This window comes from Taudactylus pleione, unplaced genomic scaffold, assembly GCF_031769625.1.
Source record: "Taudactylus pleione unplaced genomic scaffold, aTauple2 ptg000479l, whole genome shotgun sequence".
NCBI classification, from domain to species: Eukaryota; Metazoa; Chordata; class Amphibia; order Anura; family Myobatrachidae; genus Taudactylus; species Taudactylus pleione.
Window position 1 is genome coordinate 16,024,676 of NW_028284881.1, and position 23,312 is coordinate 16,047,987.

General features: G+C 42.9%; 1 protein-coding gene across 2 annotated transcripts in view; it reads left to right on the forward strand.

The window, feature by feature from the left end:
- The window catches only part of CCDC60 (coiled-coil domain containing 60), a 323,719-nt gene that overhangs the window by 193,712 nt on the left and 106,695 nt on the right, over positions 1–23,312 (forward strand). For both annotated transcript variants that reach the window (XM_088449110.1, XM_088449111.1), the window contains 2 exons: positions 5,652–5,846; positions 6,481–6,594. In XM_088449110.1, coding sequence (XP_088305236.1) covers positions 5,652–5,846; positions 6,481–6,594 — 309 coding nt within the window. The remainder of the gene's footprint in view (positions 1–5,651; positions 5,847–6,480; positions 6,595–23,312) is intronic.

Below are 23,312 nucleotides of genomic sequence, written 5' to 3' on the forward strand. Positions count from 1 at the left end.
GACACAGCACAGCCAATACAGCAGAGTACAGTGCAGCATACAGCAGTGTGCCCCTATATTGACTATACAGACAGAGCACAGCCACTTGTGAGTCTGGACACAGCACAGCCAATACAGCAGAGTACAGCACAGCATACAGCAGTGTGTCTTCCAGGAGGGAGCTGTCAGGCTTCCATGGCTGGGGGGCGTGTTGCGTCTGAAAGGAGGTGTGATGTGGGGGGATGATGCTCCATTGGGACGGAGCATGGGGCATGATTGCGTGATTGCATCATTGTGGCCCAGCCCCCTCTTCACAATGCCGAAATGAATGGCTTTGGGAAGCAGGGGGCAGGGCCACGATGTCACGATTCAGCGTGAATCGCGTCACCACCCCCCGCTGTGGGGGTTTCTATTGTTACCGCTGTGGGGGGAGCAGGGGGTTCTTGCCTGCCTTTCTGGGGAGCTGGGAGTGGCACACGATATTTGGGAGGCTCCAAGCTGAATCGGGAGGGTCGGCAAGTCTGCCAAACAGTGAAATGGCACCTAGTCTTAGCCGCGGTGCCTTATATAGAATCTAAAACGTGCAAGAATCTGACCCCGGGAGTATAATGTTTTGCCTCGAAGTGGAATCAGAGTGTTATGGGAAGACCTGAGCCACCAGGAGGATTACATATTTTTTTAAAAAATATATAAAAGAACAATGAAAATGTATATTCTATTCTTAAACAGGCTGTGTATTGACTTCTGATATTCTCTGATACATGTGCCATGCTGGCCTGGACTGCGTGCAATGTTTTATTTTTATATACATATATATCTCCACACTCACATATTTTGCAGGATATAATATCTATACATTACAGTTTAGCATTTACATACTTCCACAGAGCAATTAACTAAACAGTCATCACTTACCACTGACAGCCTGTATAAAATCTATGTTGTGATGGAATCCGACTGAGAATCAATTAAAGGTAATGAATGTGTTTCAAATTTGAAGTCATTTACAATTTTTTTTTTTATAAATGCTCCTCCCTTCCCTTCACTTAATTGATTCATGTTCAGTGTTCTTGCTGGTGAAATTGATAGTGTTCCATTCCCAAGCTATAAATGGCACCTTGTACCAATACTAACATACTGTAACAATATGAGACGATTGCTGTCTAATTGGAAAATAGAACAATAATAACTCCCTCTATGAACTTTAGAACTCTACAGTCCTCATGTGACTGATTAAAAGATAATATTTTTTATATCTTTTTTTTTTTTGCCTAAAAGAAAAAAATTAAATGAATCTTGAGGTAACTGCAATTACAGAGCTCATTTAGGGGCCAGTTCATCGGGTTGGTTATGAAATACCGACGGCTTACAAGCCGCCGGTTCAGATGCCGATGAGAGAAGTCCGACAGATGAAAATCCTGATCCAGCTCGTAAGTATCTTTAACCCTACCCTCTCCCCCCCTAACCCTCCCTTGGGGGTGCCTAACCCTAAGACTCGGGGGCTGGTGCCTAACTCTAAGTCCCCCCCATGATGCCTAACCCTAGCCCCCCCCTCCCCGCACCCTAAACCTAAACCTCCTGGCGGTGTGCCTAACCCTAACCTCCCCCCGCTGGTGCCTAACCCTAACTCCCCCTTCTCCTAGCCTAAACCTAACCCTCCCCTCCCCCCCCACGGCTAACACGCAACGCTTGGCCAACCTATGTTTGGTATGCCGGGCATCGGGATTCCGACGTGGGGCTAATGATAGGCATCTGTATTTAGACGCTTATCTTTAATCCCATGCCGGGCTTTCAGTGTCGGGATTCTGACGGTCGGCATTTTGATCCCCGGCAAACTTACTACATCCCCAGTTCCTCATGGCTAGCAATAACTTTCTCTGGATACCTCCAGCTATAGCTTCCCCATGCAAACATATTGTACAGTAGGGAAGCATTTTTAGCAAGGACAGTGGCTGTACAAGAACTGCTAATGTCATCCTATCATTATCATCATCTCAGGGTGGTAATAGCAGAGGTGCCAGAGAGGAAAAAAATGGTTTATTACTAATACCTCTTACACCACAGTGGCGAGTCTGATCCGAGATTTTTAAACACTGTTCCAATCTTGATCAGACACGGCACAGAACCCTTTCATATTGCGGCGCCAACCCAGGATATTCACACACAGGAGCAGGGCTGCAGTGACCCGGCTCTTCCAGCATTGCAGTGGATGCTTGGAGATGACATCATCTCCAAGCATCACTGAAGCTGGCCAATTGGGTAGCATGCGGCACGATCCGGATCATCTTGACCTTCATCGCGCCTTTAACACTGCAGGGTGGCACGGGAACGACCCGTGGCTAACCCTGCAAAATACCAGAGTTGGATTCCCAGGTCCCTGGACCCGGGTGGATCCATTTACACTGACAAAAGTTCGGATTGATGCGCATCAACCCGGGATTTTTATGTCGGTGTAAAAGGGGTATGAATAAATCATTATTTTTTTTAGAAAATTATATAAAATTTTTATATATATATAAATTATTTGATGTGTTTGCTTTTTGATGACTCTGATACTGGGATTCCAGCGCATTGTACATGTATAAATCGGATAAAAACACAACACTGGCAGGCGGCAAATTGGTTAGTGTCTTCGTACCACTGCAAGCCTGTATCGCTCCTGCAAACTGATCTGGAAAATGTCTTATGTAAAGGCAGAAAGGAATAAAATTTTAAAAATGAAAACTTTTTAGATGGGTTAAGGATCAAATTGGCAATATCTTAATTTTTAAACTATTTTTAATTATTTATTATTAAATTATTAAATACTGTCAATATTAATTAATATATGGCACTTGATGTTTTCTTGTATGTTGTGTTTGGCCAAAGCCAATAGTCCCTTATTATTCTGGCTTTATTTTCTGTTAGTACTCAGTAAACAGTGGATGTATAATAGCCAGCAACGACAAACTACAGATAAAGTTTAATCATATACAGTAACCAAACTGATTTTTAAAGCTCCATTACCACCTGGAGCTAATTAGATCTGCCTTCCTGCCTAAACTTGCTGGGGCTGTTCCGTGCAGTTGTTTTTCTCTGGGCTTTCTTATTCGTTTAATAGCCCTGGCCATCTGAAAATGTTGGCTGTGTGACAGTGCAGGGAGGAAGGAATAAGTGGGAAGATGTATTTGACGTTGTAATGATGGACTTTGCAGCTTCTGATCGGTCCTCTCACTCACGCATCCGCTGTGTAACGTTTATTTTTGTCATAACGATTTACTTTTGTCCAGTGATTTTTTTTTTCCTCAGATAGATGCAAAACTCTTCTGAACACTTGAAAGATTTCAATATTTGCTTCCGTTGCTTATTAATGAAGCAAAATTAGGTAGCTTGATGTAGATACAGGGCCTGATTCTGGGTTTTTGTGCACAGATGTAAATGTCGATATTCGCCCTTATACACAGCTGGCTCCATCTTTGTGGCCTTTCTGCCCTTCATCCATCCACTTGCAAGAGTAGCCAGTTATGCCTACTCAGTTACAGATGGATAAGTGACTGAAATGTTCATGAATCTGCATTTCCCCGCATTTGGGTGCGCTTGTTTCCAGAGCGTGCGCAGTGCGAAAGAACATACAGTAAAATACGCTCTGCAAATAGACATACATTAAACTCTCCATCAGCCCCTAGATGTTTTCGTCCAAGCACAAAATTGTGTTAAAAGACAAGACTGTTGCAAGAGTCATTTGTATGCAAATGTTTACCATGTCACTTTTTATCCACAAACATAAGAGATATACAGGAATGCAAACAAAATAAATTTTACCCCAAGGCAATGAAAGTAATTTGAATTTTGAGATACTACCATGGAAGATAAGCAACCTGGTGAAAGCAAAAAAAAACCCATGAGATATTACTTTAGGGTGACGAAATAGCCGAAAGATAGGGCATTAAAAAATGAAACTGGTGAAAGTGTAGCGGATTGACTGGATTGTTTATATTGTGTCAGTAAAAATAGGATGACAAGAGGATAAATATATGCAAATAGGCTTAAGTTAAAGCAGCTGGTGTGTTAATGTGTTATCTGTTCAATGGAAATGTTTCCATGTTCAGTTAAATCCACGTTATAATTCATACAGTATTTGGAACATTCGCTCATTGAAAAAATAAGCATAAAACCTAAACAGATACAGAACATGTTTAAGTTTATTGAGTTCTGGTTGCTGAGGGGTCAAATAATAAATAGATGCATATATTGCATTACTAATCAACATTGAGGGCCTAAATTAGAGCTGTGAGTACATCCAGCTAGAAGAGTATTTTGGGACAATACTTTTTAAAGCTGAGTTTGGTTACATATATATTGACACATGAGCAAAATCACTGTGACATTTTCTTCATATCAAATCTTGCAGTGGAACTGGCCTGTAGCACGGTGCAAAGTTCCATTATGCACTCATTAAGTTGTGCTTCTGTGTCTCCGATCAGGAGAGTGTCAATCTGCACTTTAGTTGTAATTTAGCATTTTGCAAAATGAATAGAGCATTCAGCTGTGTGGTGGGTTTCACAGGAGCTGGGGCCCGTGTTCATTATTCAAGAGAATGAGGGAATATTAGATCTGTCTTAATTACATATAAATTAAGATACCTTTGAACACCTTTACCTAATTTCAGAAATCTCCCTCCACACAGGGTTGGACTGGCCCACAGGGGTACAGGAAAAATCCCCGGTGGGCCCCACTGCTTGAGGGTCCATCCACCCCTGTAGGGATCAGGATCGAGACCGTGCATTCAAATTATTCAGTTGTACTCTATTAGTGGGTTAGTTACATGGTCTCTAATGGGTGGCTAAGCCTCTGTGGTGGCTGACCACACCCTCTGTGGTAACTGACCAAACCCTTGAAGTATGGGCAACTACCACTGCATTCCTCCAGTGGGTTATTCATGCCTCAGTCCGACACTGCCTCCACACATCAATTCTCATTAACACTGCTACAATGTGTACTTCCAAAGAACGTACTAACTCTTCCCAATTCCTCCCATCGACCAGTCCAACTTCTGCTCCTCAAACGCCATCATCTATCACTGTAAACCCATGTGCTGTGCCAGAAGTCTAAACACCTGTATAATAATGCTTTTCATAAATAAAGCTGTATGTTGGGAGAATGTTAACCCATTAATATGCTGAGGACCAAAGTTCTTTGCTTAAATCGCCTTTTCATTTAAGGTGGCTTTCTCTATATACATACTAAAAATCAACCTTAATTTAACCACTGGGTACATTTTTGTTAATTTCCCCTCTTCCTTCACAGGGGAGGAATGGAGATATTATGGCCATACTTCGTGAAATATCTCACAGTGTATGGTAATTAATTAATCTGATTGTTTCAGCTTGTCAGATAAAGGAGGAGATTTACCAAAGCTTGGAGAGCAATAAAATACTAACCAATCATTTTACAGAATGTTCTTGAAAATTGACAAGAGCTGCACTTTATCTCTCTCCAAGCTTTGATACACCTCCCCTAAAATGTCTTTCGTTCTGACAGACATTATATCTGACAGTGTATGCCCAACATACAGTAAGTGGACTTTCCACAGTTCTGGGCCTACTCATGTCAACAGTGTATTGCTTTAGAGTACTCCTATGAAGGTGAAGTCTGCTTTTGCCTCTGATTGACCATTGTGATTTAATTGGCAGAAAACTGATCAGCAGTGTGAAACAAGGCCGAGATTATTTTTATATCCTACATCAGGAAGAGGAGGCAAAAAAAATAAAAGCTCAAGAAAAACTGTTGCATGAGAAGCACAGAGCCGAACCAAAGCCATTTCAGGACTCCGGTGAAGATAGCTCTGGGGATGATGAGGAAATGACAAACTCCACTATTAGAACAAGGTGAAGACTTTCCATGTGCTCTATATTACAATGTAACTGTATACAATGTCAGCCATGTTGGCTCAAAAGTACAAACGTACATTGCAACTGAACCAATGATCCATAAAATACTAGAGGGAAAAATGCCTTCATATGATGTGTCTCCACAGTCTTTATTTATGGGCAGATTGTGAATTGCACCTGGATCCTTGCACCTCTGCAAGTCCACTTGTTACTATAGTGCTAATTTAGCAAGATGTGCTATGCAGCTTTTATCTCCTTTATTCACTGGGCTATGTAAACAGATGGGGGGACAAGCTGTTGGGAAGTTTGCTATGCTGATGCTGGAGGGAAAGAATGATCTCATGAATGCACTATGTCTATTTTCTTTGCTGATACTTTTAGGTTACAGACTCTTTTTCAGGATATTTGTTCAATTAGACTTTTAGATTTCAAGACCTGCATATATAATAAACATTTACCATAAAACAAAATTTCTAAACCTTGCAGCAGGTAGTAGGCATAAAACTGTGCTATTATACATCTCTCTGCGGTGTCTTCTACTTTGCACAGCTCTGTGAAGCACACTGGTGAATGGATTTATGTATAAATTATATGTATTTTCCTAACCTGAATAAATGTTTTCTCCCTCCAGGTTCTTTGTCACAGAGCTAGCGGAACAGCCGAAAAAAGAGAAGAGGGCAATGAGCCGTCCATTCACGCCTATACACAACAGTCTGTTTTCCAAGCAAGTCCTTGATGCTGACCCGTAGGTTCCATCAAATATTATATTTTTGTTTTAAATCCTACATGATGCACAAAATAGAGACGAATCTGCCAGGACCAACCATTACCTGGCAGAAGTTAAAATCCGCTTCAGGCAATCCAGTGTATTCTAGTCACAATTATATCTTTGTAATTTCCACCATGTTATGTACTGTAATTCAAAGGATAAGGTGCCCATACACGGTGCAATTTGTCACACAATTTGGCCGTTTTCGGTCTCGTAACGACCAATCGTGTAAAAAGTGGCGTTTCCCTGGACGATTACGATGCCGATGTGCGTCCCCTGCATCGTGTTTCGGCATTGTAGATCAACTGAACCTGCAGTAAGATTTCGACCTATTGTGCACGATGTGACACACATCGTTCTGTGTTTGTACACACAGAACGATGTCATGCACGATAGAGACACAATAGAAGCACGGACGGAATTAGTGAGAGACCGGTCTGTGCTGCTGTGTATATCAATGACACAAATGCACACACGGACCAGGTGATCCGTGCTACATGCAACTGTGTCATTGACACAGAGCACGGACGGGATCAGAGACAGCCGTCTGTGCTGCTGCGTTAAAAAAAAAAACCTGTTTAAAAAAGAAAAAGAGCAATCAGCCACGGGCTTTTAGTGACCCAGTGTTGGTTGTTCTTAAATACAGGGGAGTCAGAACCAGCCCTGGTTGCCAAAATACGGGGGACAAATGACGTAGGGGTCCCCCTCTCCAGGGCACCCCAGGCCTTGGCCGATAGCCCGGGGCTATACCCGGTACCCTTGGGGCAGTGGGTGCCGTGTTGATAGTGTAGTGCATTTGATAAAAGTAAAAATATTGTCTTTTGCTGTGGAACTGCAGGTCCCAGCAAGCCTCCCCTGCATGGAAGTGGGAAGAATGCAAGAGAAGTGCCTACCCTTCCCGGGGTGCGGGGGGAGGGGGGGTGACTATATGCTAATGCTAGTATCCACCCTTCCCCTGGTGTACAAGTGTGCATCTATGACTATATGCTAATGATCGTATCAGCCCTTCTCCTGGTGTATGAGCGTGCATCTGTGACTATATACTAATGCTAGTATCAGCCCTTCCCATGGTGTACAAGCGTGCATCTGTGACTATATACTAATGCTAGTATCAGCCCTTCCCCTGGTGTACAAGCATGCATCTGTGACTATATGCTAATGCTAGTATCAGCCCTTCCCCTGGTGTACAGGTATGTGTCTGTGACTATATGCTAATGCTAGTATCAGCCCTTCCCATGGTGTACAGGTATGTGTCTGTGACTATATGCTAATGCTAGTATCGGCCCTTCCCATGGTGTACAAGCATGCATCTGTGACTATATGCTAATGCTAGTATTAACCCTTCCCCTGGTGTACAGGTGTGCTTCTGATTGTGCAATGACTGAGACGCCCACTTTGAGTGACTTCAGACACTGTAATACCACTTGGTGAAACCTGCACCATTCCTATAGTAGGTGTAGATTTTCTGTCTGAGTATGGCCTCCAGAGTGAGTGATTAAGCGTCAGTGTACGCAACCACTTCTGCAACACGCCTACAACACACTCCCATAAGAAGGACCTTTTCCATTAGCCTGAATAGCCACCTCCCAGTCGCCACCCAGGAACACTCAGCACAAATCCAATACTACTAAGACCATGCATCTGAATCGCAACTGCGCCTCGGTGAGTACACACTGTGTAATGCATGTGCTGTAAGACGGTTTAGGGTTTTTTGCACACAGGCAGTAGCAGAAAATGACTGAACTCTGTGAACATTGGCATTGCATGCAACTCAGAATCAGGCTTTATGTACTCCACCTACAGTGTTTCACACATCACAGAATGTCACACATAACATCCATTGCACATGGTGTGATTTTGCTCTAGTTGGTGATCCAAGGTAAGCAATACAAGCAAATGCTTCAATAAAGTCTGCTCTATGTGAATCTTTGACCATGAACCTTCATGTACTGTATATTAAGATTTCAAATGTTTAATACTGTAGGGGTAGCACAATGGCATAATGGTTTTGCTGTCTTACAACACTGGGGTCATGGGTACAAATCAAACCAGGGCCTTATATTTGTGGAGTTTCTTCCGTGTTAGTGTGGGTTTCTTCTGAGTACACCAGTTTACTCCCACAATCCAAAAACATATTTGTAGGTTAATTGGCTTCTAACGGAAGTTTGCAGTGTGTATGTGTTAGGAAATATACAGTAGGTAGTAAGCTTCCTTAGGGCAGGGACTGATGTGAATGATTAAATATTCACTGTAAAGAGCTGCATAAAACTATATTTATTCTATATAAACAACTATTATTAAATAATACTTATGACTGGATGACCCCATTCCACCACAGCTTTGTTGTACGTAGAGTTTACTCTTTCTTGAGTAACCTGAGTGGACTTACTTCATCACTTCTAGCGATTCCCTCTCACCATCAGTAATCACTCGTTACTGACTCCTCTACTGCATCATCGTCGGGTAACTCACTACCACCACCAGTCTCCTACTCCGGCACCTGGAATCACTTCATCCACTGGCCCCTTACTTCTGGGTAAGTGATCACTTTGCTGGATGATGTTGGTTAATTCCAACGGTACCCCCACTATGGACCAGTCTGCACTTGGTAGCTGGCAGAGGGTTTGAGCTTGGAGACACTGGGCTCAAACCAGAACAGCTAGAGAACGGAATAGGGTTTTGCTCTATTATGGTGGTCACAGGATGGAAGTAGATACCAGCATCTTGAAGCAAGTAGATGTACCACCAAATAAGTGTCCTGAAAAGGACACTCTATATGTTCAGACATATATTTTCAGAGCTCACAGAGCTCCCTTTTATTTAGTTCCAACACTCAGTACTGCAGGGGATAAGCCTGCTATGATCTCTGTATCCAATCAAGCTATATTTATGCCCTGTGCACATGCACTTACTGAAGCTTTACATTGTCCATAATGGACAGACGGGAGCGATCTCTCAAAGTTATGGAAAAGTGTCTCACCAGATAAGGCAGGAAAACTTGTTTGTAGAGTAGCCTGTGAGGAGGGCAGGATAACTTGGCTAGATGAGTTGCCTGCCAGGAGGGCAGGATTTCTTGGCTAGGTGAGTTGCCTGCCAGGAGGGCAGAATTTCTTGGCTAGATGAGTTGCCTGCCAGGAGGGCAGGATTTCTTGGCTAGATGAGTTGCCTGCCGGGAGGGCAGGATTTCTTGGCTAGATGAGTTGCCTGCCGGGAGGGCAGGATTTCTTGGCTAGATGAGTTGCCTGCCAGGAGGGCAGAATTTCTTGGCTAGATGAGTTGCCTGCCAGGAGGGCAGGATTTCTTGGCTAGATGAGTTGCCTGCCGGGAGGGCAGGATTTCTTGGCTAGATGAGTTGCCTGCCGGGAGGGCAGGATTTCTTGGCTAGATGAGTTGCCTGCCAGGAGGGCAGGATTTCTTGGCTAGATGAGTTGCCTGCCGGGAGGGCAGGATTTCTTGGCTAGATGAGTTGCCTGCCGGGAGGGCAGGATTTCTTGGCTAGATGACTTGCCTGCAGGGAGGGCAGGATTTCTTGGCTAGATGAGTTGCCTGCCAGGAGGGCAGGATTTCTTGGCTAGATGAGTTGCCGGCCGGGAGGGCAGGATAACACAGGCTGAAAATAGTTCAGGTATAAATGTACAGTTTGATTACACACAGTAGGGCTGAGAAAACTGTAGCTGCTGATTATACAGAGGAAGCACGGACTCAAAGGCTTGGGCCTGCATACACTGAGTACAGCATGTGGATGGTGAAAACAGACAGCAAGCTAACAGCAATCAGAGCAGATTGGAACAACAGTCTTGAATAATTGAGCTACCTGCTGAAGCCTGGAAGGCAGCGTGGAGGGAGACGGAGAGTGGTAAACAGAAGCTGCGGCTGAAGTGTAGACAATTACGGAGGATAGCTGGAACAACCAGACCGAGCTGTAGGAGGAAACTCTATAACCGGGGAGGGGGAATGAATCTGGTAGCTACAGATAGGAGGAGCAGCCAATCAGCAGCATATGGAGTATTAGTCACTCTCTGCAGCATCCCCGGTGCTTGGTAATCAGCGGAACCGGATTCTGAGTCAGTGTAGGTCCCGAGCCGGTGGGAAACAAGCCACTGCCACGGCTTGTGACACTCCTCTGTGCATAAGAGAACCTGGGGAGATGGCCCCTATCTGGTGCCTGGAAATCAGGAGAGGGGGGAGGATTTCCTTTCAATTCTTACTTCCTGAAACTCTCCCCCTGGGTTATGCTGTACCTTCTGGCCAAAAATTGGCTCCAGAGACAAGCAGTCACTGCCTGGGGAAACAGTCTTCCTGCTACTGAGATGGAGCTCTTTAGTGCTTTGCTTTCAGCATTTTGCTTTTTGCGACCCCCTGATCCCTGTATCTCCTGAATACATTCTGACTCAGGAGTCTGTAGAAGGAGACCTCACAACAGCTTAGTGAATGCAGATGCTGGGGAGAGAGGGGTCTCCTCTGGACATGGAAGCTGCTCGGCCACCAGGATACAGGTAAGTACATATTTTCTTATTTTACATGAATACATTTAAAACATATTTATTACTTAATAAATATATTGCAAATACTCGGTGCCCAGTGTTTAGCATCAGACTTTATTCACCCTTGTACTGCAGCCTAGGATGGAGGTTTTCCCTGCTGGAATGCGTAACACAAATTTAAAGTACATTTACGCATATATTTTTTGTTTTATCTAATTACATTTCTACACTTTTAAACCTTTTATATTTCTACATTTTGATATGCCCCCTTATGTGGGTAATAAGAAACACTTAGGACCTGATTCAGACCCGATTGCAGGCGCTGTGCACTCGCAACCGAGACGATGGTGGGTCAGTGCGCACGATGGAGCCGGCTCCGTCGTGCACATGCGCGAGACCCAGCTAGCGACGGGCAATTCGTCACTCCGGGTCTCGCACCAAAGAGGGCGAGCTGTCGATGTTGAGTGACAGCTCGCCCCCTTTGATGGGCGGGCCGGGGGGTGGCTGCCCAAATGGAGGCGTTCCCATGTGAACGCCTGCCGTTTGGGGCGGCCCCACTGACATCATGAGTGATGTCAGTGGAGAGATTCCGGCTCTGTTAGAGCCGAAATCTCTCTGGGGCTTGCGGCCATGAAACCCTACCACAAGGGTCTTGACCATCGCGACCATCAACCTGGCCGCTCGCTATAGCTGTGGGTGGTCACCCACAGCTGTGTGAGCAGCCAGGAGGCCGCACAAAAAAAAAAACGCCCTGATTCAGAGCGAGCGCTCTTTCAGAGCATCCGGCTCTGAATCAGGGCCTTAGGCCCATAGTCACATAGTCCCACTTAACCCAGGGAGTGCTGGAAGCTACTCTATAAACGTAACTCTCCAAATAAAGACATGGAAGCATTAATTTATATATAAAATGTAAGCATGGAGGGCATAAAAATGACGGCCAGGAATTAGCACTGCCCCAGCAATACATAACTCAACAACAATATCATCTATTGCTGGTGGGGACCACTCTGGGTGCCTTTAGGGTATCCTACTCCTCTTAATCATGAATAACCCACCTGTGCTGCTGCTGTCCCCAGTAGGGCGGTACAGCCTTTATAATCAGTATCAATGATGGCGCGTACATTCAAAGACAAAATCTGCACCTGAGCTGATTATCTGCCATTCTGTAATGCCACAGTAAGGTTCTGGTTACAAAGCCGTCGCACTACCACCATACACTAACCTAAACTACAGTACAGTATCTGAGCATTGCCTTTAAATAAAATCATACAAAGGGAGATTCAGATAAATGGTCTCCATCAGGCCAATAAAGAGCACATTTCAATGGCCACAAAATTCCTTTGTGGACAAAATTCTAGGGAAATTGGGCTGATATAATGCTTGTAACAAGCAGATCTCCATAGGCCCAGCACTTTTATACAGGGTTTAGAAAACTGGTGGACTCTACTGAAGTGGCAGTGCCTATCCTGAATAAAGGATATGAATATGAAATGCAAGCCACACAATTCTTCAAGACTCAGCTGACTGATACTTACAGTAGTTAATGCAAGCGCTCCCAACATCCAGTCTAAAGACCAAATACACCTGAGCTAGAATTCCGTTGCTAGAAAACCCAGTGGCCCTTGCCTAGCTGGTCAGTTTTGGACCATTATAATTTGCAAAAAACTGAGCTGTCACAATCACGTCCAAAAGGAGTATATTTGGACAGTGCATCCAGCTCCAAAACTCAAAAGGCAGCATGGAAAGCCATGGCAGACCCCAATTGAAACAAATACATTTCAAACTCTAATGCTGCAGTGTCTGGAACCATCGTCAGTAACTTGGGGAGCAAGAGACAGTTGATCAGGTGCCTCCTTGTCTGCTGAAGCATAAGCCAACCATGCCCAGCCTTTTAAATTCTTCAAGATCAGAAACCTTTTTGCCAGGTTGGAATGGCTCTTCAATCGTGAACATAAACATACTGGCTAGGGTTCTGGAAACCAATGCTTTAGACCTCCCAGCAACATTGAGTCCTCATATAAAAGAAAGTATCAGATAACGCTCGAACTTCCCTCTACTATATGTCTGCGCCATTGGATGAACACTTCCCATTCTGCCCAAGATGATTAATATAATCTCAACGTGCTAGGGCATGAGACTACTCAGCTAAGCCCTCCATTTTGGCTCCATCACCTACCAAATACAAGTAGGACACAGCTCACTCACAGCAATCTCATTGGAAACCAAATCCACTGGAATCTGGACAAGAAATTAGCAATAACATTCTGTACCCCTGTTACTCTGCAAACAATGCTAGGCAAGCAGATGCACCACTGCCAATGATTAGGCCTGTTGGCAATTAATGGCATGCATCACACCAAGGTTGTCACACATCAGTTTAATTTTTTTATAGTAAATTATAAAAGATTAGAACAGCGTAAATACTGATATGTCTGACTTGTTTTTGTATCCTCTTCATCCAAGATGTCTTTGTGTGTGTATCTTATATATAACATTCAATTGTCTGTTTGTTTGTCCAGTTATGTATTCAGACACCCCTGCACTGATTGGGATGAAACCAATGCGAGTTGGTCCCTGGCCAGGCTTATGGGGGTTAGGGTTCCGGTTGGACCTCCCATTGGTGTATGCTGGGCAGATCTTTGACCCGGGGAGTTTGTTCTGAGCCTTTCACTGGATGGATTTGAATGAAAACTTCACAGAGTGGTAACATTGGATCCCAGAAGACATACTAGGGGGTTGAGGTCCTGGTTGACCCCCCGTAGGTGTATGCTGGGCAGAATTTTGACCCGGGGAGCCTGTTCTGGGCCATCCACTGGATGGATTTGGCTGAAAACTTCACAGAGGGGTGGCAATTGGTCTTGGATGCCTACTGGAGTGTTTGGGGTTCTGGTAAAACCTTACGGCGGAGTGTGCCAGGCAGAACTTTGACCCAAGAAGCCTGTTCTGGGCCTTCCACTGGATGGATTTGGACGACATCACATAATAAAAATTAATAACTTGAAGATTTAAACTCGGGCAACACCTGGTAATTCAGCTAGTGTGTATATCTATCTATCTATATATCTATATCATTGACGGCCCAACCATTACTCAATCCATTCACACCTCCACATCCTTGCATTACTAAAAGACTGTATTGCATACGACAATATTATTCATCATAGGCATGCCAAGTTACCCACCTGCCAAGCCGATGCATACCATGTATCTGGTGCAAATATTTTATTATATTGGTATGCACTGCTGGTCGGGGATGCAATCGGGAAGCCGGCTGACATTATACCGACAGCCGGCTTCCCGACTGTCATATCCCGGCGAGAGTGAAATGACCGGTGTCTAGATGTAGATGCCGCTCATTTCACCTTTCACCGACACCGGGAGACCGGCGCCCTGCATCCCAATCGAAGGGATGCCAGGCGCCGCGAGCGGACAGCCGCGGGGGGGGGGTTAGGTTTAGGGCTCCCTGGGGGGGGACTTAAGGTTAGGCACCCCCCCGGGAGGTTAGGGTTAGGCTAGGGTGGGGGGAGGTTAGGGTTAGGCACCCCTCCCACGGGGGGACAGGTTTAGGCAGTGGGGAAGGGGGGGGTGATGATGAATGGCCCAGTAACTTAAATATGCTGAAACTAGTGTTTCTGCATGGTTACCGGCCCATTTATCATTTGATGAATAAGCCCCACGGGCTTAAAGTACCTACACCTTGACCACACACCCCACAGCTAATAGGCTTACTAAAACAATTAAAATGCAATACAAGCCAGCACTCAGCCTCATGGTTTAACCCACTTCAGACTTATGCAGTCTTCTGTTGTTCTTGTAACATATATGTCAGCTTGCATAATAAACTTATCAGACACTTTAATTTGATTTTGTAACTGTGTAATTAGGGATTTCACAAAGCTTTACTTCTTTCCCAAGCATAGCAATGTGCTATATAAACCTTTAGCAGGGAAGTACAGAATGTTTTAATAGGGAGCTTAATATATTTAATATATTTTTTGGCCTGCTATTATTGTATTATTTTTAATTTTTTTTGTCATCCTACCAAAACAATTTTATGCAATCAGAGTTAGCTGTTGGTGGTGCAGCAGGTAAATTTCCAAGGAATTGGATTGAAATACCGACAGCGGGTACCCGACAGGGAGAAGATCCCGACAGGGGCAGGTCCCCCACCTAACCCTCCCTTAGTGATGTCTAACCCTAACCTCCCCCCCTAGTGCCTAACCCTAATCTCCCCCCGTGTGTGCCTAACCCCCTGTTACCGCTCCCTGAACCTAACCCTCCCGGGGGGGGGTGCCTAACTCTAATCTCTCCCTGGGGGTGCCTAACCCTCCCCCCTAGGGGTGCCTAACCCTAATCTCCCTCCTCCAAACCTAACCCGCTAGACTCCCTAATCCTAACCCCTCCCCCACACCCTCGGCTAACGCTAAGGGCGCCCTGGACTTACCTTCATTCGGGTCGGCATCCTCGGCTAGGTTTGAATTCGGTGTTGGTTTTTCGTCGCCTATCTTAAATCCCTTCCCGGGATTCCGATGTCGGGATTGTACCGGCGGCCGCAACTACATCCCCATTTCAAAATGCACTCCACTTTTACCTAAAATCCAAGCATTTGGGACTTTTCTCGACCTGTCTATTGCAGGTAATGATGGAGTTTTGAGACATCTATGATTTATTCCTACTAAATTCCCCAATACTAAGTGACAGCTGAGAAAACCTTGAAAGTGAGATTTTGAGAAATCTACTAATTTTTTTTCTGGCCATTTAGCAGCTTTTTACAACCTGCCTTCACCAACCTCATTTGTCATAACTTGTCAAGATAAACCATGAGACGACACATTTTTAACTAATAGACAAATATAGAGTATATAAATGTACTACTTGTATCTTAAATTATCCACATTATAGGTTTATGAACATCTTCCAAGCAGGAGAATTCCCTGTAATGATAACTACCCTTATCAAGTATTCTTGGGAGAGTCACACACATCCATGTAATTAGGAATGGATCAGTCATATTTAGCAAAATACAGTATTCTAGCTCTGATGAAATTTTAAATTAGATTCTTAGACCTAATGAACAATGATTCATAATACTTCTATTATGTCACTTAGTTTCTAATCATTTAATAACTGAATCTTATTGGTGAACCATTTTATCACAATACTGTAATTCTAAGTAGAATTTTTTTAGAATATTTATTGTATAAGAAGTCTGCTAGTAACATAACAGTACAAATATTACATGCATTATATAGATCAAGAATATTTACCTTCATGTTAAAGAATACCAACAGTACTAAGAAAATTATTATTAAAGAACATTATAGTTATATGATGTTCACACGTTATCCTGGGTGCCACAGAAATGCCACTTTACACATTAAATGCTCACGACCACAGGCTTAGGTAAACCTTTCTCTGCCATGATGTGGGGGGCACTTGGATGCAAAGTATTTCACAATGCAATACTTCCACCTCTGGTGTCTTTAGATATACAGTACAGGCAGTGGTGGATTTTAATTAGGGGCTGCAAGCCCCAGTCCCCCACTATGTAAAGTAGCATTGGTTTTCAATTGAAAGTGCATTCCTGCTAATCACATTTCAGACATGCATTCCTCATAGGGAGGTGTTGTTAGGACTGCCATTAGCAGATAGAGCTTTTCCAATGGGAAGCCTGTTCTGCTTTTATTATAGCAGCCTTATTCAGCTTCTAGGGGCTGCAATTGATGCAACCTCTAGTCAATGCTGTGTTTTCTGCACATGCGCAAGGCTTGATTGTGTGGGTTTTTCCCCCCCATTCTTGTCTTGTGTATGCACAATGGAGAGGGACCAGACTGCGGCCAAGGCGAAGGGCTGTTGCAGACAGGAGGAAGGTAGGAATCACCGCTGTATACAAGTATTCCTCTGAGAAAATACTCAACACCGTATCCAGATTGAGGCTGATGCAGAGTTGGGCTACGGCAGTTCTTGTAGTGTAAAGTATGCAAATTGTTTCTGCACATGCTCAGAAAACCGGTCGCACACCGATTTGCTTTACACTCTTGCACTAAGGGCAAATTTACTAAGAATCATGTTTGGTTCAGATTGCAATCTCGGGTGTGTTTGGCCACTTTTTACATCTCACAAATTTTGTAAAGGCAAACTCGGTTGAGAAATCATGAAACTCTCTGCAAAACTCGAGTGGGAACACAAATAGATATAAATGCACCATTGGTCAAACTCTCAGGTACTTTTCATAGCCAGGAATAGAACTCGGAATTGTTATTATAATCACGGGTGTAATTTTAGCAAACTCTGACCTAAATAGTAGTTTTAAATAGACTACCTCCTGAGCTGAGAGTTTGGCAGAAACATACACAGATCAGTGTTATATGTGTATGTTTCTGCCACTAGTTACTCTATAAAGTGTTAATTTAAAAAAAAAATATGTAGGGTTCCCCCCCCAAAAGCATAACCAGCCCCAGGCTCCTGAGTCTTGGTTCTAAAAATACAGGAGGAAAAATGTGTAGGGTTCCCCTGTATTTTTGGAACCAGCACTGGGCCCCCAGAGCCAGTCCTGGTTTTAAAAAATAGTGGAAAAAATGGTATGGGGTTGCCCCTATTTTTAAAACCAGCACTGAATTCAAACCTAGCCGGGGTGTAATTCCTCAAAGGGGACCCTTTCTCTGAATCCCCCCGGCCAAAGCATTAAGACCCCAAGCTAGTCAGTCCAAGCCATTCTCAGTGGAAATGCCCTCTCCCAAGCAACTCAGGCATATGCTGTAGCCCGGCCTCTTCCCTGCACCCTTGGCCGGTGGGTGAAGGGATAACAACAGGTGCCAGTATGCCTTCTCTTTGGCACTTGTGGAACTACAAGTGCCAGCAGGTGGCCGGCAACTATACCCCCACTGTAAAAAAAATAATAAAATAACGACATGACACACAAACTATTGAAAGTAAAAGTTTATTACATACCTAACACACTCACACATACTTACCTTCTGCCAGATGTTCCGTCCACTTTTCCAGTAGAAATCCCACGGTTTACTTGTGAAAAAAAAATAATACCTACCTCCAGGCATTGCATCTGTTTCCTTCTACAGTAGGCTCCCCGATACTTGGCAAAACAAAAAAAATGGGGCACGTGGACCAATTTGGACATGTAAAGATATATGTGTTACCACGTTTACCTACGACCGTGTATGACAGAGTCCGGCTGATTTCTGCCTTTCAACAGGCCCGCCAGCCAATCAGAGGTCGCTCTACAGTTAGTGGCCACTGGTTGGCTGTGACCCACGTGCTGTTGACTGTCAGCCACGTGGGTCGCGGTCACGTGGTTTGAGTCCGGTGCTGATTGTAAAAATATGGGGAACCCACACCACTTTTTCCCCTATTTTTAAAACCGGGACTGGCTCTGGAAGCCCAGTGCTGTGTCCAAAAATATGGGGAAACCCTACACATTCCCCCCCCCCCCCCTATTTTTAGAACCCAAACAGGCTTAGGAGCCAGGGGCTGGTTATGCTTTTATGGGGGTGGCCCTACATAATTAAAAAAAGAAAAAAAATGAACCCTTTATTTTTTATCCCCATGCAAGCAGCCTGCAAGTATCTCACTGACATGTGCAGTCTGCATGTTCAGGTGAGTTTGGCTGTGGTCAGACTCAGGTTTTTGCTAAATATGTGAGTTTCAGCTGGCAAAAGACAGCAGAGTTTCAGCGATGCTGTGAGTTTAAACTCTGACTGAACACGAATCTTAGTAAATTTACCCTAAGAGTAGAGGTGAGTTAATGAAAGTCAAGTACAATAAGGGTACAGAATGTTTGAATAGTTGTGATCAGTTTCAGACCTGCACAGAAAGGCATATTCAGAGGTGTCCTCATACACTGTTGCTCAAGTAGCGGCAAAAAGACCCTCTTTGTGCACCAGATCCCGGGTGACTTGGCTGTGCAGAGCGTCTTTTTCGCTAAAAATGTGCATCTTATTCATATAATTAAAACAACTGTGAACAACAATACTACATTGCACTGATCAATTTGATGTACAACATTTGTATATGCAGCGGCCGCAGATTTTTCTCATGCCAAGTTCTGTTTTGCTTCATCTGCAACTTTGTATGTGTTTAAAACTAATTCCTGTGCGGTAACTGTCGCAGCCCAGCATCCTTTGTACACTATGAGCAACTTTTCGCTGCATCTGCAATGTGAGTAAGAAGCAAAGCTTTAAAAAAACCAAGTAAATGTTTCAATTACGTTTTGAGAGATGTCCATGAAATATATTCAGCAGTAAGTAGTGTCATATATCATGAAGTGGGCTGGGCCAGGAGGAATGCGGCATATGCCACCAGGGTCAGACCTCCAGACATTTTGGGTAGGGCTGTCTATGCATGGCCTCTGTGGTCACATCACAGTCAGTCATACGCTGCAGTGTTGGATGGTTCTACACGTACTGATAGCATAGCCTAAGGGAGCCCTGCATGACCAAATACAGTCTGTGTGTTATTGATGTGGAGGAGGAGTGTGTACTGGCTTTGTTTCCTGTAGGGAGGGACTCCCCCAATATTACCTTACTACTGGAACTCAGCTTGGCTTTGGTCGGGGTGGACTGGAGAAGCTGGGGAGGTTGCCAGAGAGAGTTCTTCTGTTTCTTTAGCCACAGTGTATCCTGGCTCGGACTCTCACTGGAGATACAGATTTGCTCCCAGTGTCCTCCCTTGTCATCCTATGTGTCCATACTACAGTACTTTCACCCTCTTCAGAAAGCAAGGGAAAGGTAGTCCCTATGTTGGAGTGCACTTATAATTGCATAAGTGTATTTAATAAAACTTAACCTTTATTAAGTATTCTTTAATAAACATATAATCACAAACAAAATTCAGCTAAATAAAAAATTGTTTAGATAAGTAAAGAAATTATTAAAACAAAGACTGTGATTGTCCCTATGTCCCGTTATTTATTTATTGTGCTGTATTCACAGAGTGCTCATTCATATTATTTCTAGCAGTTGAATGCAGATGTAATTTACTCTGTACATATTTATTACCACAGGGAATTAGATGTTTATCTTAATAACATATAAATATCCCCACAGATTTGAGGTGTGTATTACAGCAACATGTATATAGAGAAACAATGTCTCATATCCCCATCCACATAAATTCCTGAAACAATGTATCTTGTTTTTACTCAGAGTCCCTAGTTGTTACATTCAGCCTTGTGAAAAATTTCGGAATTAATATTATTGGATATAAGGAAATTATATATAGGAGTTCTTTATTGTAGTAGGATGCATCCAACAGATTTTGTTTCAGTATTAATTTATATGTGAACTCTCATTTCACATTATATTTCTATCATTTAAATGAAGGAGCTTATTCTATTCCTCTCCGTTAATTCGACGCTGATGTTGTACTATCAGCTGTTTAAATGAGAGCCGTAACACAATAATAACTTGTGGATAAGAGAATGCTGCTACATTCACCCTTCTCAACAGCTCCGTATGTTAATAACAGCTCTGTCAGTGAGTTATAGTGACACCGCAGCCGTGATCTATTTGCAGCGTGTCTTACATCACTGATCCACCGCTATGTTAGATGTAGTGACATCGCTATGGTATCAGTCCCTAGCCGTGGTCAGTGTGACATGCGCTTACGTGCGCTACAGTTGTTCTGCTATTAGCACATCTATTACAGCATATATATTAAATTTGGGCATTTCTTGAGTCAATCACAGCTAAACGCTGATGCGCGTTTCGCTGTAGCTTTTTCAAATAGGCAAGCCGACCGCTGCCTTTCCCGGTTCTTTTATATGTTAAGCATCCAAACACTTCACAGTGTTCATTTGAAAACTGCAATCCATCTCTCAGATTGGTTATTAAGTCCATCAGTGTGGTTATTTTAATTAACAATTTATATAATTAAGATCCAAAGTCAGACATATACAGGTTTAAAATATGATCAATCAATTAACTGAAATAAATATTATATTATTAAATTATCATATTTATGTATTTTAATAGTTCAGAATCCTTATATAATCAATCATTAAGTATTATTTCAACATTTTAATTATGTCCTAAATAATTGATAATTAACATATATTATTGAGCTATTTATGGCTATTTATGTGAAAAAATTATTCAATATTATAATTAGTGAATTCCTTATTAAATAAATAGTACCAAATAAATATAAATATTAATTAACCCTAAATTATTCCTTATCGTGACATACATTATATAAAATTAAATATCTTCACCTAATAAGTAAATATATAAATAGATCAATAAATAACGTAGTGTAGATAATGTTATATATTATACAAATTAACTAAATAATGATTGTTGTGAAGTGCATTAAGTGAAGAAAACTACCTCTGTTAAAACAAAATTAATCTTAAGTGATATCTAAAATTAAAATATACCATTTGAGGCATGGTGTATATAATTAAATAGTGTTATTAAACTCTTATTACATAATTGATAAATTAAATATTAATGTGCTAGTGTCTCAAAATACTAAGAAAAAAGACAATATGTCTCTGCGCTAATGAAAAGTGGACATAGTATGTGAGATGGCAGAAAAAACACTAAAAATTTTTTTATCAAATATTCAGGACTCGATCAAAAATGCATATATACAAATTTTAATTAAACAATAATACATACTGTACATAATGACTTGTAAAATACCACATATTTGGACTTAGACAATTATAATGCCTCTAATTGGCATTCATCAATCAGCTGAAATAGGTGAAATACTTTGAAACACAATGTCAATGTGTAAAATGAGTTGAAGATCTCTCAACTCCTTGGTACTAGTGTCAAATCCAGTTATATTGGCTTGATGAACTCCTCAGATGTTACAATATAAGTCCCGCATGTAGTATATACTATATAAATTTGAATTGATTGTGCAGATTGGCTAGACAATTACCCTCTTCCAAATGGTGTATAGGGTTGAAGTTCCGTGAGGGTAAAGAACAATAATAGCCTGGAGTATGACAAAGTCTATAATGATGCTCATCCCGCAGGTTGCGCTGTGTCCTGGAAGCATCTTGCCGTGACCGGGCTGCGGGAGCCTTGGATGTGTATATCGGCACCAGCCTTCACTCCGCTGGGACAATGTCTCGCACTGTGTCAGCAGCCGCAGTGTATCAGCAGCAATGTAACAGCAGCGGTCGCCACGTGATCGGCACACCAGCGTCCTGGATGATTGGGGTTTCGGCAAATAGATGTCTTAGCCAACAAGAAATAGCTGGGGATCCCTCTGACGTGTTTCAAAAGCCCCCACTATTTCCAGGGGCGAAAGAGATAGTTGTTTTTCTGGAAGGTTCTCCTCTCCACAGTGGAATGCTGTAGTTCTGACAGAGTGACTGTCAGGTTCTTGGTCACCTCCCTGACTCCCCCGATCACTCAGTTTAGACAGCTGGCCAACTCTAGGAAGAGTCCTGGTGGTTCCGAACTTCTTCCATTTATGGATGATGGAGGCCATTGTGCTCATTGGGACCTTCAAAGCAGCAGATATTTTTCTGTACCCTTCCCCAGATTTGTACCTTATATAGACAAGTGTATGCCTTTCAAAATCATGTCCAATCAAGTGAATTTACCACAGGTAGACTCCAATTAAGTTGTAGGAACATCTCAAGGATGATCAGTGCAAACAGGATGCACCTGAGCTCAATTTTGAGCTTCATGGCAAAGGGTGTGAATACTTATGTACATGTAATTTCTTAGTGTTTTTTTTTTTTATTAAATTTGCAAAAATCTGAAAACACTTTTTACACATTGTCATTATGGGGCATTGTGTGTATAATTTTGAAGACAAAAATGAATTTATTCAATTTTGGAATAAGGCTGTAACATAACAAAATGTGGAAAAAGTGAAACGTTGTGAATACTTTCCGGATGCACTGTACATTATCAGCTCATCCTCAGCTGTGGCCTTAAAAGCTTATTTTGCCTGAGCCCCAACAGTGGGGACTGAAATGCCAAGATATCCCCATTAGCCTTTCTCCGCAACAACCCCTATGCATTACAATAGTGTTCTACGTACTTGCCTACTCTCCAAGACTATCCTGGAGACTCCCTTATCTTCGGTGATACTCTTACACCCCCGGGAGGTGTAGGCAAGTACAGTATCTCAAAATCTGTGCCAGCTGGCCTCCCCTGCCACTTACTGAGTGAAGTGGGCAATCCAGACGGCTTGATGATGCATCATGCTGAGTCGAATAATCGC